The 21218-nt window shown below is 40.8% G+C and overlaps 1 protein-coding gene across 1 annotated transcript in view; it reads right to left on the bottom strand.

Moving 5' to 3' along the window:
• The window catches only part of LOC138671660 (uncharacterized), a 967572-nt gene that overhangs the window by 618318 nt on the left and 328036 nt on the right, over positions 1–21218 (bottom strand). The window contains exons 50-53 of the mRNA XM_069759831.1: positions 20094–20142; positions 12052–12116; positions 11507–11669; positions 1150–1277 (exon numbers count right to left, since the gene is read on the bottom strand). Coding sequence (XP_069615932.1) covers positions 1150–1277; positions 11507–11669; positions 12052–12116; positions 20094–20142 — 405 coding nt within the window. The remainder of the gene's footprint in view (positions 1–1149; positions 1278–11506; positions 11670–12051; positions 12117–20093; positions 20143–21218) is intronic.

Here is a 21218-nt window from a genome sequence, read left to right on the forward strand (position 1 = left end):
TGACAGCGATCCTGACCCTTCGGGTCAGCTGCTGCAGTACTGGGGACTGCCTAGGAGTGGTACCTGACACTATCTGTAATGCAAGCCTAACTCCATCATCAGGAACTGTAGCATTCACCAGGTACCCACTTGATCACGCCCCTTCTAGGTAAGCCAGATTGTAGCACAGTGGGTCCATGATCCAGGTATGGGAAAGTTTGCTCAGGCAATGGACACCACTGATCCTAATGCCCCTTTGTACTTAGAGGTGTATCAACAGATGTCCCATCAGCGAAATCACCAAAAAAAATTCTGTCCCATCTGTGGATAGAGAATACCAGTCTGGAAGCCCTGACGTCTGCTGTGTCATCCACTCCAGCCCAAGTTGCAGAAACTACGGCCATGACTAGTCAGCCTGCAATTCATGCTCCTGGAGCTAATCCTTGTCAGTCTGGTCCGCCACGTTACAATGAGGATCCTAAGCATAGCCATGGGTTACTAAACCGGTGTACTATGCACTATGAAATGTTGGCCCATCAATTTCACTCTGAGCTGGTTAAAGTGGGATTCCTGATATCTCACCTAGCAGGAGAAGTCCTAGAATGGCCCAACCCCTTTTGGGCGAGAGGAGACCCTGTGACCTCGGCGCAGCATTCCTTATTAGTGGCCTTCTGTAATGTCCTTGATGAGCTAGATCATGTGTCTTCTGCTGCATCTTCCCTTCTGAGACTGTGTCAGGAAGGTCTGTCTGTAGGTCAGTATGACATCTGGTTCCGCACCCTGTTTTCCAAACTTGGTTGGAACAACAAAGCATTGATAACTGCCTTATGGGAGAGTTTGTTCAGAAGGATTAAGGATGAATTGGCTGGTCATCATTCCCCTGTATTCCTTGCACGGGTGAACGGCCACGTGACAACATGGATGTAATCTCCATACTTTTGGTCAAGTGCTAATCAAACTCACCTGTTTTCTCTCAATAGAAGAGAATTGAGAAAAAATGCACAGAGAAGGTGTACAGAGAAGTCGTGATAGTGCATGTATTGCGCACAATTTGGCAGTCTTTAGTTACATAGAGTGCCAGCAGATATTTCATTACAGCCCAGACAACCCCTTTAAGTCTATTATCTATAAAAAGCTGACAAATATATGATATTTGTACATGTGAAATACCTCATTGATCCTACAGAATGTCAAAAGTACACTTGCTTCGCAAAGAAAAACATTCCTTTGTGTATAACTTTGTTCATTTCCAGGTTGGTAAAATATTTTGTGATCTTGGAGAAACTGCAAGCTGGGCTCTAAAATACAAGAGAGAAAAATTACAATATATGTTCCTTCTCCGATATGTAATAGTTATACTAACACACACTTAAGCCATTTAAATTACAAAAAAAAAATCCAAAGAATTACAATTTTAATTAACCTCTAATAAATTATATAAGTTGGCTGTGTCATCCATTACCTGGAGCCATGTTGATGTTTTCCATTTTTTTATTGGCTGGGCTTATGATGTTCTTATACACAAAATAATTTATTATGAAAGCACCTAACAATATCTCATCAAAATCTATGCACTTCACAAAGATCAGGTTGTCAATATGATGTACAGCCCACAGCGAGTCCTGTAATGTAGGCTAAATTGCCTGAGTCATGAGCAATGATAGTGTAATTCTACAGAAAACTGGAAATCAATTCCTGTCATTGCAGAATAAAACTCCTTTATCAGGGCCCCAGTTCACCAATGTAATGCAGCCAGTGAGAGGTCTGAGATGGCAATCATACCAATTTTACTCAATAAATGGAAATCATGTTTTAGTTACAGCGCTGGGGAAAACTCTGATCCAATACATTTCATTCTCGGATTAAGTTGCTCCTTTCTATCAACAAAGGAAAAATAAAGGATTGTCTAAATTGGCACTCTGCACTCATCTGATAATGGAGAATGCCAGCTCAATGATGTCAGTAGACGTTCTGGAAGAGCACAGCTTGTAGTGAAGAAGAAAGCTTTACTCAACACTGTCGCAAGGAAATATTTAACGTTATTTCAAAATAAAAATCTTTAAAACATGCTTTATTCCAGGGGTCTCAAACACACGACCTGTGGGGCCACAAAGCCTAGAGAGATAATGATTACCAGGCCCGGGGAGGAAGGGGGCCCTTGTGTTTTCAGCTCTGTATGCATCTTTGGATATATACATTCAGCTGAAATGTATTGTAGTGCAGAGAGGCACCGACTTTAGACGCCGCCGGCCAATCAAAGACCGGCAGCTGAAGTTGGTGGGCACAATGTCATTACCGTGTGCCACCCCACTCCCCTGCGACGGCTATGAAGTAGGAAGATAATGCTGCTTACCATGGGAGCAAGGACAGGTAAGAAAAAAATGTTTATTTTTATTCTTAATAAGCATGTGGAGAGAAGAATGATGGAGGCCATTATTAAAGAAAACGGTCCAGGATGGGAGACATCATTACAGGATTGAACCAGGATTAGAGTATAGGACCAAAACAGAGGACATTATTTCGGGATGGAATACATTATTACAGGATATAGGCCTGGATAAAGAACATGATTAAAGGATGGGGGCCACATTGAGAGACATTATTACAGGATGGGGGACATTATTGCAGGATAGGCGTCAAGACAGAGGACATTATTACATTATAGGGACAAGGAAGGGGGACATTTTTATATGATGGGGACAAAATCAAAGGCTAGGGGCAAGGACGGGACATTATCAATGGATAGAGGCCAGGATGAGGAATAATATCACATAGGCTTATTGGGGGTCAATATTATTGATTGGGGTACACTGTTACTGCTCAATAGGCTAAATTAATAGTTGTCATAGCAACCCGAGGCCAAGTAACTGCTTTTGGCAAAGTCAGCTACAATGGCCTGTAAGGCCCTGCAGTAAGCAAGTTATAACAGGTGAAGTGTCAGTGTAAAACTGACAGATCAAATATCCTGTAATACAGAAGTATTGCAAGATATTAGATCAATAATCAGGCAAATAAAAGTTAAAGTCTGATATGGCAACTAAGTAAAGAAGTAAAAAAATAAAATAAAATAAAGTATGAAGAAAAACTCAAAATACTGTGCTACTTACTCTGAGACATCTCAGGGGAGAGGGTGCAATTACGTCACTACTGAGCTGAGATGCAGAGCAGACTGGAACAGGAGCGGTGAGTTTTGCTTTTGTTTTTTTAATGTATGCAGCATTATATGTGGCCCATTATACTGCATGAAGCATTATATGGGGCCCATTATATAATCATGGAGCAATATATGGGGGCCGTTATACTGTATGGAGCAATATATGGGGCCATTATACTGTATGGTGCATTATATGGGGTCCATTATATACTGTATGGAGCAATATATAGTCCATTATACTGCATGGAGTAATATATGAGGCCCATTATACTGTATGGAACAATATATGGGGCCCATTGTATGCTGTACGGAGCAATATATGGGGGCTATTATATACTGCATGGAGCAATATATGGGGACATTATACTGTATGGAGCAATATACTGTATGTGGGCCACTATACTGTATGGAGCAATATATGGGGTCATTATACTGAACGGAGCATTATATAGGGGCCATTTTATACTATATGAAACATTACATGCAGCCCATTATACTGTATGGAGCAATACATGGGGCCATTATATTGTATAGTGTATTATATGGGGCACATTATATACTGTATGGAGCAATATATGGGGCTATTATACTGTATGGAGCAATATATGGGGCCATTATACACTATATGGAGCATTATATGGGACACATCCTGTATGGAGAAATACATGGGGCCATTATATTGTATAGTGTATTATATGGGGCACATTATATACTGTATGGAGCAATATATGGGGCCATTATACTGATGGAGCAATATATGGGGCCCATTATATACTGTACAGAGCAATATATGGGGTCATTATACTGTATCAATCAATATATGGGGCCATTATACTGTATGGAGCAATATATGTGGCCCTTATACTGTATGGAACATTATAAAGGGGCCATTATATACTATACGAAGCATTATATGTGGCCCATTATACTGTATGGAGCAATATGTAGAGCTATTATACTGTATAGTGCATTATATGGGGCCAATTATATACTGTATGGAGCAGTATGTGGGGCTATTATACTGTATGGAGCAATGGACCAATATATGGGACCAGTATACTCTATGGAACAATATGTGGGGACCATTATACTATATGGAGCATTATATAGTCACCTTTACATACTATATGGATCATTATATGGGGCCCATTACACTGTAAGGAACAATATATGGGGCCATTATACTGTATCGTGCATTATATGGGGCCCATTATATACTTTGTGGAGCAATATGCGGGGCTCTTATAATGTATGGACCAATATATGGGGCCATTATATACTATATGGAGCATTATGTGGGGCACATTATACTGTATGGAGCAATATATAGGGGTCGTTATACTGTATGGAGCAATATATGGGGCCCATGATATACTGTATGGAGCAATATATCGGGCCATTATACTGTATGGAGCATTATATAGGGGACATTATATGCTATAGGGAGCATTATATGGGGCCCATTATACTGTATAGAGCAATATTTGGAGCCATTATACTGTATGAAGCATTATATGGGGCCAATTTTATACTGAATGGAGCAATATGTGGGGCTTTTATACTGTATGGAGTAATATATGGGGCCGTTATATACTGTATAGAGAAATATATGGGGCCCATTATACTGTATGGAGTAATATATGGAGTCCATTATCTACTGTATGGCCCAATATAAGGGGGCCATTATATACTGTATGGAGAAATATATGGGGCCCATTATACTTTATGGAGGAATATACAGTATATGGCCCACTACACTGTATGGAGTAATATATGTGAACCATTATACTGTATGGAGTATTATATAGGGCCCAATATACTGTGTGGAGCAATATATGGGGCCTATAATACTGTATGGTGAACTATGTGGTCCCCATAATACTGTTTTGTGGACTATGTGGTGCCCATAATACTATATGTAGTACTATGTGATGGCCATAATACTGTATGAAGGACTATGTGGTGCCCATAAAACTGCATGGAGGACTATACTGTCCGCTATAAAATGGTAAGTTTGTAGTCACTCTGTTTGCTGTGCGCTGTGAGGATTCGCCAGTTTCTGAGCTATTGTAGGATTTACAATAGATATTGCTCATGTCATGTAAGAAGCAAGTAAAATTTTTGGCATTGTACTATACCTAGATTTCTTATCTGTGCATCATGAGTTGTGGTATGTGTTAAAGGAGGGGGGCGCGAAAATCAGGAGCCAACCCTGGTGACGACGCACATGAAGATGAACGCTGGCTGCAGCTGTGACACGGAGCTCTGCTCTGTGACAGGCTGTGTGCCTACTTCACATAGCAGTGACATTAAATGGCTGCCGGCTTATCAGAGGCCGCACACTGACGCTTGCAGGTTTTGGTAGGCCAGCGGGCCTTTCATTATTACAGGTGTATGATGTCAGCACGGCCTGTCACGGAGCAGAGCACCCTGTTACAACTGCAGTCAGTGGCCATTTTAACAATCACGCCAAATATGAAGCCACAAGAGGACACTGGGGGACACATATCTAGCAGGTATTATTATTATTTATTATTATTATAGTATCATTTATTCCATGGCGCTTTACATGTGAAAAGGGGTATACATAATAAAAAAAAAGGAATCTTAAACAATAAGATGACATGACTGGTAGAAGAGGAGAGAGAACCCTGCTTGCGAGGGCTCACAATCTGCAAGGGATGGGTGAAGATACAATAGGCAAGGGCAGAGCTGGTCATGCAGTGGTTTGGTGGATCGGTGGTTACTGCAGGTTGTAGGCTTGTCGGAAGAGGTGAGTGTTCAGGTTCCTTTTGAAGGTTTTCATGGTAGGCAAGAGTCTGATATGTTGGGGTAGAGAGTTCCAGAGTAGGGGGATGCACGAGAGAAAGCTTGAATGCGATTGTGGGTAGAGGAGATAAGAGGGGAGTAGAGATGGAGATCTTGTGAGGATTGGAGGTTGAATGCAGGCAAGTACCGAGAGACAAGGTCACAGATGCATGGAGGAGACAGGTTGTGGATGGCTTTGAATGCCATTGTTAGGGTTTTGAACTGAAGTCTCTGGATAATACGGAGCCAGTGAAGGGATTGACAGAGAGGAGAGGCTGGGGAATAGTGGGAGGACAGGTGGATTAGTTGGACAGCAGAGTTTAGGATAGAGTGGAGGGGCGCAAGAGTGTTAGAGGGGAGGCCACAAAGTAGGAGGTTACAGTAGTCAAGGCAGGAGATGATGAGCGCATGCACCAGAGGTTTTGCAGATTCTAGGCTGAGGAATGTACGGATCCGGGAAATATTTTTGAGTTTAAGTCGGCAGGAAGTAGAAAGGGCTTGGATATGTGATTTGAAAGAGATCAGAGTCAAGGATTTCCCCGAGGCAGCGAGCTTGTGGGACTGGGGAGAGTGAGCAGCCATTTACTTTAACCCCTTAATCCCACATGACGTACTATCCTGTCAAGGTGACCTGGGACTTAATTCCCAGTGATGGGATAGTACATCATACGCGATCGGCCGCGCTCACGGGAGAGCGCGGCCAATCGCAGCCGGGTGTCAGCTGCCTATAGCAGCTGACATCCGGCACTATGTGCCAGGAGTGGTCTCGGACTGCCCCCAGCACATTAACCCCCGGCACACCGCGATCAGACATGATCGCGGTGTGCCGGCGGTACAAGTAAGCATCGTGCAAGGAGGGGGCTCCCTGCGGGCTTCCCTGAGACCCCCGCAGCAAAGCGATGTGATCGCATTGCTGCGAGGGTCTCTTACCTCTCCTCCCTGCAGCAGGCCCGGATCCAGGTCCTGCAGGGAGGGAGGTGGCTTACCAAGTGGTAAGCCTGCAGTGCTCTAAGTCAGATCGCTGATCTGACAGAGTGCTGTGCAAACTGTCAGATCAGTGATCTGTGATGTCCCCCCCTGGGACAAAGTAAAAAAGTTTAAAAAAAATGTCCACATGTGTAAAAAAAAATAATTATTCCTAAATAAAGAAAAAACAATATTATTCCCATAAATACATTTCTTTATCTAAATAAAAACAAACAAACAATAAAAGTACACATATTTAGTATCGCCGCGTCTGTAACGACCCAACCTATAAAACTGTCCCACTAGTTATCCCCTTCAGTAAACACCGTAAGAAAAAAAAAACGAAGCAAAAAACAACGCTTTATCATACAGCTGAACAAAAAGTGGAATAGCACACGATCAAAAAGACAGATATAAATAACCATGGTACCGCTGAAAACGTCATCTTGTCCCGCAGAAAACGAGCCACCATACAGCATCATCAGCAAAAAATAAAAAAGTTATAGTCCTGAGAATAAAGCGATGCAAAAATAATTATTTTTTCTATAAAATAGTTTTTATCATATAAAAGCGCCAAAACATAAAAAAATGATATAAATGAGGTATCGCTGTAATCGTACTGACCCGAAGAATAAAACTGCTTTATCAATTTTACCAAAAGCGTAACGGTATAAACGCCTCCCCCAAAAGAAATTCATGAATAGCTGGTTTTTGATCATTCTGCCTCACAAAAATCGAAATAAAAAGCGATCAAAAAATGTCACGTGCCCGCAAATGTTACCAATAAAAACGTCAACTCGTCCCGCAAAAAACAAGACCTCACATGACTCAAATATGGAAAAATTATAGCTCTCAAAATGTGGTAACGCAAAAAATATTTTTTGCAATAAAAAGCGTCTTTCAGTGTGTGACGGCTGCCAATCATAAATATCCGCTAAAAAGCCCGCTATAAAAGTAAATCAAACCCCCCTTCATCACCCCCTTAGTTAGGGAAAAATTAGGGTTAGGATTACATTTACGGTTGGGAATATGGTTGGGATTAGGGTTAGGGGTGTGTCTGGGTTAGAGGTGTGGTTAGGGTTACCGTTGGGTTTAGGGTTAGGGGTGTGTTTGGATTAGGGTTTCAGTTATAATTGGGGTGTTTCCACTGTTTAAGCACATCAGGGGCTCTCCAAATGCGACATGGCGTCCGATCTCAATTACAGCCAATTCTGCGTTGAAAAAGTAAAACAGTGCTCCTTCCCTTCCGAGCTTTCCCATGTGCCCAAACAGAGGTTTACCCCAACATATGGGGTATCAGCGTACTCAGGACAAATTGGACAACAACTTTTGGGGTCCAATTTCTCATGTTACCCTTGGGAAAATACAAAATGGGGGGCTAAAAAATAATTTTTGTGGGAAAAAAAGATTTTTTATTTTCACGGCTCTGAGTTATAAACTCTAGTGAAACACTTGGGGGTTCAAAGTTCTCACACCACATCTAGATAAGTTCCTTGGGGGGTCTAGTTTCCAATATGGGGTCACTTGTGGGGGGTTTCTGCTGTTTAGGTACATTAGGGGCTCTGCAAACGCAATGTGGCGCCTGCAGACCATTCCATCTAAGTCTGCATTCCAAAAGGCGCTCCTTCCCTTCCGAGCCCTCCCATGCACTCAAACGGTGGTTCCCCCCCACATATCAGGTATCAGCGTACTCAGGACAAATTGGACAACAAGATTTAAAGTCCAATTTCTCCTGTTACTCTTGGAAAAATACAAAACTGGGGGCTAAAAAATAATTTTTGTGGGAAAAAATTTTTGTTTCATTTTTACGGCTCTGCATTATAAACTTCTGTGAAGCCCTTGGTGGGTCAAAGTGCTCACCACTAGGGTTGAGCGACTTTTTCTTTTTTAGGGTCGAGTCAGGTTTTGCGAAACCCGACTATCTCTAAAGTCGAGTCGAGTGAAATCGGCCGATTATGGCGAAAAGTCGGGGATCGACCGAAACACGAAACCCAATGCAAAGTCAATGGTTTTTTTTTTGTTTGTTTTTTTTCCTCTCTCTCTTTCTCTCTCTCTCTCATACGAAACGCGACTTTGGCGCGAAAGTCGCGTACCGCATGGCCGACCACACACAGGGATCGGGTCGGGTTTCATGAAACCCGACTTTGCCAAAAGTCGGCGACTTTAGAAAATGAACGATCCGTTTCGCTCAACCCTACTCACCACACTTCTAGATAAGTTCCTTAGGGGGTCTACTTTCCAAAATGGTGTCACTTGTGGGGGTTTTCAATGTTTAGGCACATCAGTGGCTCTCCAAACGCAACATGGTGTCCCATCTCAATTCCTGTCAATTTTGCATTGAAAAATCAAACGGCGCTCCTTCCCTTCCGAGCTCTCCCATGCGCCCAAACATTGGTTTACCCCCACATATGGGGTATCAGCGTACTCAGGACAAATTGTACAACAACTTTTGGGGTCCAATTTCTTCTGTTACCCTTGGTAACATAAAACAAATTGGAGCTGAAGTAAATTTTTTGTGAAAAAAAGTTAAATGTTCATTTTTATTTATGCAAATTTTCTCTTCTGAGAAAAAGAGGACTTAAACTCTATAGCGCCACCTATTGGAAGTAGCAATCCTACAAGTCACAATCAACTCTTTAACGAGTCGTGCAATATGACTTAGGATTAAAGCCAAATCAGTATCTCAATTCGCAGACACGGTGTTTCGGGCTGTTGGCCCTCGTCAGTGCGAAGCATGAGAACTGATTTGGCTAGGTGAGAGGCTCTGGACAGGGGTCTAAGGGGTATCGTTTCTCCTTGTGGAGAGTGACTTACCATCTCTGGCTTGTCAAGGTAAGGAGGCTTATTCGCCATGCAAAGCTCCTCTGGGAAATTAAATATGCAAATTGCCTCTTCTGAGAAAAAGAGGACTTAAACTCTTTAGCGCCACCTGTTGGAAGTAGCAATCCTACAAGTCACAATCAACTCTTTAACGAGTCGTGCAATATGACTTAGGATTAAAGCCAAATCTCAATTCGCAGACATTTACATTTAAACATTCCAAAAATTCCTGTGAAACACCTGAAGGGTTAATAAACTTCTTGAATGTGGTTTTGAGCATCTTGAGGGGTGCAGTTTTAGAATGGTGTCACACTTGGTTATTTTCTATCATATAGACCCCTCAAAATGACTTCAAATGAGATGTGGTCCCTAAAAAAATGGTGTTGTAAAAATGAGAAATTGCTGGTCAATTTTAACCCTTATAACTCTCTAACAAAAAAAAATTTTGTTTCCAAAATTGTGCTGATGTAAAGTAGACATGTGGGAAATGTTACTTATTAAGTATTTTGTGTGACATATCTCTGTGATTTAATCGCATAAAAATTCAAATTTGGAAAATTGCAAAATTTTCAAAATTTTCGCCAATTTTCCATTTTTTCACAAATAAACGCAGGTAATATCAAAGAAATTTTACCACTATCATGAAGTACAATATGTAACGAGAAAACATTGTCAGAATCACTGGGATCCGTTGAAGCATTCCAGAGTTATAACCTGATAAAAGGACAGTGGTCAGAATTGTAAAAATTGGCCCGGTCATTAATGTGCAAACCACCCTCGGGGCTTCAGGGCTTAATGGATAGGTTTGTTGGGGAGTCGAGTGAGATGTGGGAAAAATGATTAATTCTGTTTTGTCCATGTTAAGTTTTAGAAATCTAGAGAAGAAGAAGGATGAAACAGTGGACAGACATTGTGGGATTTTGGTTAGTACGGAGGTAATATCTGGTCCAGGAGGTAGATCTGTAATTATCGTTATATTTACTATCGTTATATTTACTGCTATAATCCTATGGGACCTGACTCATCAATTCAAGACCAATGTGAAGAAATCCGGTCTTGATGAGGAGATGTGCTGGAGTCAGACGCATAAGCCTCTGCTTGAATTGGGAGCGTCACAAATCCTACTCAAGCCCCTACTGAAGTAAGATTTGAGCTGTAGCCAACACCACCACTTATTCTAAAGTTCACAAGGAGAAGTCGCCACAACCCCTTCCAACCCAGCTCTGTCCACTTTGTCAGAGCTGGGCAAAAATAGCGGAAAATGACAAAAGTCACAACATTTTAGCACAGTCTCAATTTGCACAAAAATGGCGTGCCTTTTCAAAGTTATTTAAGCCAGAATACTGTCATAAAAGCTTTGAGGTATCAGGCTCATAGTGTACAGAGCAGGAATACGAATGCTCCTTACACTATATCATGTCCTTTCTCAGGTACTTCAACTCGGCTCCCATTGAAAGGAAAAAAGTTGCCCTGCTGTCCCTAAAAACTGAGTCGATGCCGGCTGTCAGACCTCCATGTTGATGAATTATCCTTAGGATATACCATACATATCAAAATTCAGGACATGCCATTTAAACTAAAGCATAGAAATAGAATGTGTCCAGAATGCAATTTGTTATCTTTGATTTGATTGTATCTTTCCAAAACTGTAGACACTCACTACAAATATTTATGTCACTGAATACCCTGAGCATTTGTAATGTAAAAATCTAACATATAATGATTTTTAAAAGATTTAAGTCAGCCAAAGTGTGTGACAATGAGAATTTCATTTATTACCTAAGTATGTCTCAGAAAGTTGGTGTAAAAGCAACTGACGGTCCTCAGCGTGTGTTTTCATCCACATTTTGAGAGGTAATTTCCAATCAATATCATCACTTGTCATAGTCATGATACCCACACAGCACAAAACTGATGGACTCACATTTGCTAATGTTTCAAGCTAGAAAGTTAAAAAGAGATAATATATTACATTTAGTCATACAATTGATCTTGGTGTACGTTTTTCATGTGACCACAGTGCCACCCTCTGTTCAGCCTCAAATTCAAGAATTAATCTTGTAGAATCTACAAGTGAAAAATGCAGAAGATGCAGTATGAAATGAAAATCTTCTTTTAATCTTATTTATTGAAATTCAACCCAGAAAAGTTAAGATAGAGCTTATAACATTTACTATAGAACAATAAACTTCTTCGGAAACCACATAAAATTCTTAAATTGTAAAGCCATAGGGAAAATTTTTGAAAGCACACACTTGAAAAGAAATAGTTATCACTGATACATTGTACAAAGAAAACTTGGTAATATATTGTTTTTTTCTTACCTCCCAGAAAATAAGCAGCGAGTCAGAGATCCGTATCCGCTCATTATTTTCAGAGATAAAAAATTCTGATGAAATAGAGCAAAACTTTGTTAATTGATCTCAAATTTATACACTTCTACTGATAGGGTTGAACTTAAGTAAGGCATGATAAATCAGTGGCATGAAAAGACACACATGAATAGACTACAGTATACTGTGATCAGCACCCTGCTGATAGGTAAGGATAATGGGTAAGATGACAAAAATATCAGGGTACTCAAACAGTCTAGCAGCACCCATGTACTCGGGGCATACATTCGAACTCCCCTGCAAAACGGGGTTTGACATATGCGCCTGTGGGGCCATAGATTGTAATGGTGACAGCAGAGCGAACCTGCCTTCTGACGTACACCATTTTCAAGAGTGTATGCCTACAGCAGGCGGACACTAAGACGTAGTAGACTGCGTCTGGGAGTCCGCCTCCGGTAGGCATACAGTCTTGAAAATGGTGCACGTCAGGGCGCATATTCGCTCTGCTGTCACCCCAATCTGGGCCCCACAGGCGCATACGTCCAAACCCGTTTTGCAGGGAGGTTCAGACATATGCTCCGACGGGAAACACAAACATAATGTGAAAGCACCCCTAGGTAACTACAGATATCAGAGTATTCTGTAAAGCTGAAGGGATCGTTTGAAATTCAAATTCGCCAAATTATCCCAAAAAAAATTGAATCATGGGAAATAAATACTGGAAAGCTGTTAACTACTAGGACAGCACACATAGGGGAAAGGAGAGACAGAGGACCCCAATGTCCATAAGAGCTTATACTCTACAGGACAGAGAGAGAACCTCACTGACCGTTAGAGCTTACTCTCTATAGAAAAGAGAGGACTCTGCAGACCATAAGAGCTTACACTCTACAAAAGAGATAGAGGATTTTAGATATGTTTGACTTTCTAATATAATTACTCATTATGTCTCCTTTTGACTAACTTTTATGTATCTATTGGTTTATATCTAGAATGTTTATATTTATATTATCAGGGTTGGACTGGGCTGCCAAGGGCCCACCAGTACCATTGACTGTGCGGGCCTACTGTCTTACATGCAATATTTCATTACCCACATTCATAAATTTACCTCTTCTACTATATAATAACAAACTGAATAGTTTGTTACATGAATTATGAGATGCTGCCTTTGTCTGTACATAGTGAATCAAGTACTGTATAATGTGACAACCACTGTTTATGTAGGGGGTCAACTTCTACACAGGTACCTACCAAAGGTTTCACCTGTTCTGTGGGCCAGTCTTAGCATATTATGTCACATGTTGTTCCTGTCTGAATATGTATATTGATTGTCTATATCCTATTTATGCAGTTTTAAAAGTTGTGTCTTCAACTGCTTTTATACATGGCCATGCCCCCATGATATGTTGGGTGTGTTATTAAACATAATTCTTTCGTGAAGATTCCCTGGGCTGGACTGTTGCTTGGTGCAAACCTTAATGATCTTTACTACACATGATCTTACACTTGTGATCCTTACAGTGCCTTGCAAAAGTATTTGGCCCCCCTAGAACTTTTCAACCTTTTCCCACATTTCATGCTTCAAACAAAGATACCAAATACAAATTTTTGGTGAAGAATCAACAACAAGTGGAACACAATTGTGAAATTGAACGAAATGTATTGGTTATTTTATAACTTTGTGGAAATTCAAAAACTAAAAAGTGGGGCGTGCCATATTATTCAGCCCCTTTACTTTCAGTGCAGCAAACCCACTCCAGAAGTTAATTGTGGATCTCTGAATGATCCAATGTTGTCCTGAATGCCTAATGATGAAAAATATAATCCACCTGTGTGTAATCAAGTCTCCGTATAAATGTACCTGCTCTGTGATAGTCTCAGGGTTCTGTTTGAAGCACAAAGAGCATCATGAAGATCAAGGAACACAACAGGCAGGTCCGTGATACTGTTGTGGAGAAGATTAAAGCCGGATTTGGATACAAAATTATTTCCAAAACTTTAAACATCCCAAGGAGCACTGTGCAAGCGATCATATTGAAATGGAAGGAGTATACCTCTGCAAATCTACCAAGACCCAGCCATCCCTCTAAACTTTCATTTCAAACAAGGAGAAGACTGATCAGAGATGCAGCCAAGAGGCCCATGATCACTTTGGATGAACTGCAGAGATCTACAGCTGAGGTGGAACAGTCTATCCATAAGACAACAATCAGTCGTACACTGCACAAATCTGGCCTTTATGGAAGAGTGGCAAGAAGAAAGCCATTTCTCAAAGATATCCATAAAAAGTGATGTTTAAAGTTTGCAACAAGCCACCTGGGAGACACACCAAACATGTGGAAGAAGGTGCTCTGGTCAGATTAAACCAAAATTGAATTTTTTGGCAACAATGCCAAACGATGTGTTTGGCATAAAGGCCACACAGCTCATCACCCTGAACACGCCATCCCCACTGTCAAACATGGTGGTGGCAGCATCATGATTTGGGCCTGCTTTTCTTCAGCAGGGACAGGGAAGATGGTTAAAATTGATGGAAAGATGAATGGAGCCAAATACAGGTCCATTCTTGAAGAAAATCTGTTGGAGTCTGCAAAACACCTGAGACTGGGACGGAGATTTGTCTTCCAACAAGACAATGAATCCAAACATAAAGCAAAATCTACAATGGAATGGTTCACAAATAAACGTATCCACAGGTTAGAATGGTCAAATCAAAGTCCAGACCTCAATCCAATCGAGAATCTGTGGAAAGAGCTGAAAACTGCTATTCACAAACGATCTCCATCAAATCTCACTGAGCTTGAGCTGTTTGCCAAGGAAGAATGGGCAAGAATTTCAGTCTCTCGATGTACAAAACTGGTAGAGACATAACCCAAGCAACATGCAGCTGTAATCACAGCAAAAGGTGGCGAAACAAAGTATTAAGTTAAAGGGGTGAATAATATTGCACGCCCCACTTTTAAGTTTTTGAATTTCCACAAAAATTTAAAATAACCAATAAAATTCATTCAACTTCACAATTGTGTTCCACTAGCTGTTGATTCTTCACCAAAAAATTACATTTGGTATCTTTATGTTTGAAGCATGATATGTGGGAAAAGGTTGAAAAGTTCCAGGGAGCCGAATACTTTCGCAAGGCACTGTATTTGACTAATTATGGACTTCACAATAAATTGTCCACTTATTATTATGACTTAAGTGTATCAAAGTAACAGAGCGGAATAGTAATGTATCCAGACAATTTGGGATTAATGATTGTAACGTGTAACATCACCTTGGGGAAATGTATTCTCAATTTGACAACTGGTTGTACACTCCTAAACAAATGTGTGCGAAGGTTGTAAGAATAGATGTGAATCCATACCCTTATTAAACAAAAATTTGCATTGCTGCAAAGAAATCCACTTAAATGTTATATGCAAATGAGATTGGAAGGGCCCTGGGCAGGATGACGCACTTCCACCGATCTGGCTTCCAGCTCCATTCTCAGCCTAACTTCACCCTCCACTAGGTGATTGACAGTTAAGTAAAACTGATACACTATGTCAATCTCCTAATGAAGGATGGAATCAGGTTGAGAAAGGAGCTAGGAGCTGAGGCAGTGAAAGTGCTCCGTCCCACCAAGTTCCCTTCCAGCCTCATTTGCATATCACTTCTGAAGTGGATTTCTCTCATTTCTAAATCAATGCAGTGCGATAAATAGCTGTTACACAATTAAATATGCACAGTCCAAAGAAGGTGTGGGTGGGGGGGGCTTTTGTAATAAAACTGAGAAAACACACCTCATGTATTCAGACAGTAAAACAGGGTAGCAAGATGTAATTGTCTTCTAATCTGCCTTTCTTGCTGACCATGGTATAATTATGAAGTGTTGTAGAAAAAGATAATTAATTGCTATAATTATACATAATTTTGCTGTACAGACATGCAGTATATTTTAAATATATTAATTACCATAAACTATTTTGGTACATAAACAACACATACGATTAACACTGAGAGAATAGAGTTCACTGCTAAACCTGATATGCTAATTACTTACTGCCTAACAACCAGATTACATGTGGGATTTACATTGCCTTTACTTCAAGCAAATATAATGGCTAATTATTGAAGTGGGTACGTAGTCACTTCTCAAAGTGACCCAATGTGATGTATCCTAAACAAAAATGTTCACTTTTAGGGTCTTTTCCCACTGTGTTTCCAATGCATATTGGAGGTACATACTGTAACTATACAATGGCATATGTCATGCATACTCTCCAGTCTTATAGAAAAGTATATGATGCAGTATAGAGTATTTTAAGGATGCCTTTGTATGGAATAGTGTAGCAGACTGCGCTGTTCTGTATATTTGGGGACAAAAAGTTTAACGGAGTACAAAACTTTGGTGACTCGCAGACGAAGGACACTCTCTGTCAAGCTAAAGAGGCTGTCCACTACTTTTTAATGTAGGATCGGTTGGGGTCCGACACCCAACACTCCTGTCAATCAGCTGATATTGGTGGCGGCCGCTGTCCGGAAGTACTCCCTTGCGGAGCTGCTATGTCTTCTGATAGTGGCCGAGGCTTGGTACTATACATCTACCTCTTATTTAAATCAACAGGAGGTGGATATGCAGCACCCTGCGGTGGCCACTTTCAGAAGATAGACAGCTACGTGAGTGAGTACCGGTGGCAGATATCAGCTGGACCCCCGCCAATCAGACATCGATGACTGATCTCAAGGATATGTCATCAATGAAAAGGTAGTGGACAACCTCTTTAATAGAGCCTGCAGATACTTTTGAAGGTATCCTCACATGCACCCAGGAAAACTGACACTGCAAATCCAATGTGAATTCAGTTTAAACTGGAGGAAGTTATGAAGTACTAGATGGTGGCCCGATTCTAACGTATCAGGTATTCTAGAATATGTATAGTAGTATATAGCACAGGCCACGTAGTATATAGCACAGCCCATGCAGTATATAACACAGCCCATGTAGTACATAACACAACCCACATAGTATATAACACAGGCACGTAGTATATTGCCCATCCACGCAGTATATTGCACAGCCACATAGTATATAGCACAGGCCACATAGTATATAGCACAGAGACATAGTATATAACACAGCCACGTAGTATATAACACAGGCCACGCAGTATATAACACAGCCCATGTAGTATATAACACAGCCACGTAGTATATTGCCTAGCCACACAGTATATTGCTCAGCCACGTAAAATATATAACACAGCCACATAGTATATAACACAGCCCACGTAGTATATAAAACAGCCCACCTAGTATATAACACCGCCACGTAGTATATTGCACAGCCACTCAGTATATTGCACAGCCACGTAGTATATAGCACAGGCCATGTAGTATATAGCACAGGCCACATATTATATAGCACAGAGATATAGTATATAACACAGGCCAAGCAGTATATAACACAGGCCACGCAGTATATAACACAGCCCACGCAGTATATAGCAATGTGGGCACCATATCCCTGTTAAAAAAAGAATTAAAATAAAAAATAGCTATATACTCACCTTCCGTTGGCCCCCGGATCCAGGCCAGGCGTTTAGCGATGCTCCTCGCGACGCTCCGGTCCTAAGAATGCATTGCGGCAATAACACGTGATCATGTAGCTGTCTCGCAAGACCACTACATCATCTCCGGTCATTGCCGAAATGCATTCTTGGGACCGGAGAATCGCGAGGAGCGGGAAAGGCACCGGAAGGTGAGAATATAATGTTTTTTAAAATTTTTTATTATTTTTAACATTATATGTTTTTACTATTGATGCTGCATAGGCAGCATCAATAGTAAAAAGTTGGTCACACAGGGTTAATAGCAGCGTTAACGGACTGTGTTACACTGCGTTATGCCGCAGTGTAACGTCGTCCATTTAACGGACTGCTAAAACCCTATGTGGCCGCTGGAGGGGAGTATGGAGTGGGCACTGACTGAAGGGGAGTAGGGAGGGGGTAGCCGGCCGCGACCAATTAGCGACCCGGGATTTCCGCGACAGACAGACGGAAGTACCTTTTAGGCAATTATTTATATAGAAGATTGAGTAAATTAAGGTGTTTAGACTAAGTCACATGCCAACATTCTGTCTGCCAGTAGTTACCAGCAGAGGGAGCTTTGGAGCTAGCTGCACGCGGTTTAAAAATAAACCTTTCAGTAGGATTTTGTAATGTTGAGTAAAGATATGGCTCTTATGGTGCTTTAATACAAATTAAATTGGTACTGCTGGTGAAGAAATCCTCTTTATTGTTCTTCATTAAAGCACCACTTCAGCAATTTTTTTCATTGCAGCTCTGGAGTGGTATCACTAATCTAAGTTACTTACAATGACAACTTGTGACCGTTATCTCTGACTTCCAGTCTGTCAGAAGGTACAGTCACAAGATGGCAGTGCGGGACCAGAGCAAAGCAGGGAGCAGCTGAAAATGGCAGCTGGTAAGTATAAGGCTAGAGTTAGGGAACATAGATTCGTAGCACCAATCCAGTGATTAAATAAAAATCAAACATGCTGGAGTTGTGCTTTAATCACCATTTGAAGTTTTCTGCTAATTAGATTTCGGTGCACAGGGGCTGGACTGTACCCGGGGTCTTCTCCGCTCTGTCTGTGATTCCCCGACCCTCTGCCTACCTCCGGTCTGTTAATGATCTGCCTCCTCTGTATGAAATCTCAGCAGTGACCTGTCATTCATAGAGCGGAGGCAGGCAGAGGGGCCGGGAAACACACACAGGGAGGAGAAGAATAAGGGTACAGTCTGTCCCCTGTGCACCAAAATCTAATCAGCTGAAAACTTCACATGGTGATTACAGAAGTACCATAAAGCGGATTTCTTCACCAAAGGTATCAGCGTACTCAGTATTATAGCACCGTTACAGACATGTTTTTACTTTACATTACAAAATCGTGCTTACAGGTTCTCTTTAAAGTGAACCTGACACCTGCTACATGCTGACTATTCTCTGGGCACCATGTATCAAGCACTGGCTGTATGATCTCCGTCATATATGTTTTACTCTGAAACACTGCAGCCAGAGACTAACCTGTATGACTAGTCACTCATACGGCTTGGTCCCTGGCAACTATTAAAAGTATGTTTTTCTCTGAAACACTGCAGCATTTCAGAGTAAAACAAGGTGTCAGGGTCACTTTAAATGCAGTACTAATACAGTATACTGCAAGCTAATATGCTTCTCCTAGTGGTACATGAAGACAACCAAATGTTATAAAAATCCTGCAAAACTTCACAAAACATAAACCAAGACAGAATGCTAAAAAAACAACAAAATATAAACAAAATATAGCCAGGAAATGATACGGGTAATGGGCTCAAATGAAGAGAGATCCCATGTAATAACCTCAAACTGAAATGCATGTGTCATCAAAGAAAGGGGTCACACCAGTTGATGAAGGCCACATTCCGAAATAGGTGTTGGGATCTGGCGCCAGCACAAGAAGATGACTACAGATATCATTTTGTCTATGTTTATTGTCTTTTGCGCATGCCTTTGCACCTAGACCTCTTTCTTTGATGACACATGCATTTCAGGTTGAGGTTATTATTACGTGAGATCTCTCTCTTTTTTTCAGCTTATTACCCTTACAATTTCCTGCTTTGCAGCCATGTGCATACAAATTTGTTCATCTTCTCCTGCTATTATGTCGCCCTAGCTAGCTCACTGTACCTATGTTTTAAATAATCTTTTAAAAATGTATTCTAAATAAAGATTTATAATATTTTTTATAATTTATATGCTATATAATTTTGTTTATAGGTTTTTCACTATTTATGTAAAGCTTTTTTTACTATTTGCTTGATTAGTGGTTTACATTTCATATTATTATCATTATTTCTTTATACCACTCTGCTTTGGCTCATATAGGTTAACAAAATTTTGCCATTTTTAACTTTATCGTTTCCAAAGTCCAAAGCTGAAAGGTAACAATAATAAAAACAGCACGAAGGTAGGAGGTGGATATGATTGCTTAGTTTCTACTGACTTACTTTCTCCACAGAATAAGTTCTGCATGATCTCCATTTCAGGACCATTTACCTAGAGGAATATAATATAAGTGGTTGAGTAGCATGATAAAAAAGGTTTTTAAATGGAATCTGTCAGCAGGTTTTTGCTACCTCATCTGTGAGCAGACTGATGTAGGCAAAGAGAAGTTGAATCCAATGATGTATCACTTAGATTATTGGGTGCAGCCTTTCTCACACAATCAGAGCTTTTAGCTTTAGCAATACAGCAGAGCCAAGAAAATTCCCCTGCCCACACCACAGCTAACCCAGTCCACTCATGTCTATGTTTGTACATAGTCTATTGTCAGTGAGCTGCCTATCACAGGAGGGGCGTGTTTGACCAAGGCTCACTGGACCAGCTAGTCACAGCAATGATAAGCTCCTGGGGCTAAAACAATATTTGCAAGCAAACAAAACCCCTGACCTTGAAAAGAAGGGCATCATTGAAATCTGCGTTTTAAAGGGACACTGTCACCTGAATTTGGAGGGAACAATCTTCAGCCATGGAGGCGGGGTTTTGGGGTTTTTGATTCACCCTTTCCTTACCCGCTGGCTGCATGCTGGCTGCAATATTGGATTGAAGTTCATTCTCTGTCCTCCGTAGTACATGCCTACACAAGGCAATCTTGAGGACAGAGAATGAACTTCAATCCAATATTGCAGCCAGCATGCAGCCAGCGGGTAAGGAAAGGATGAATCAAACACCCAAAAACGCCGCCTCCATGGCTGAAGATTGTTCCCTCCAAATTCAGGTGACAGTGTCCCTTTAATGTGTGTTTTAAAATCCAAATAAATAAATTGTATATTCTGTCTACTTGTCAGGATACCGAATATACCGTATTTTAGAGTTGTTTTTCTGGTAAGTAACGCTTCTTAAAAAAAAAGAAGGAAAAAAAAACATTTCACTGCTAACGTTAGTAATGAACTACTAAAACAGATTCAAGAAGAGCATAAAAAAAATCACCAAATAATTAGCTGCAAATATGACATAAGTGATATTACGCTAGTAGTTTCCTGAGAACGTGCTATATCAGCCTAACACCTCATCTGAGCACACACTTTATTATCACCCATTAATAGTAAAACAACATCAGCAACATGACATGT

Source organism: Ranitomeya imitator, chromosome 3 (genome assembly GCF_032444005.1).
Source record: "Ranitomeya imitator isolate aRanImi1 chromosome 3, aRanImi1.pri, whole genome shotgun sequence".
NCBI classification, from domain to species: domain Eukaryota; kingdom Metazoa; phylum Chordata; class Amphibia; order Anura; family Dendrobatidae; genus Ranitomeya; species Ranitomeya imitator.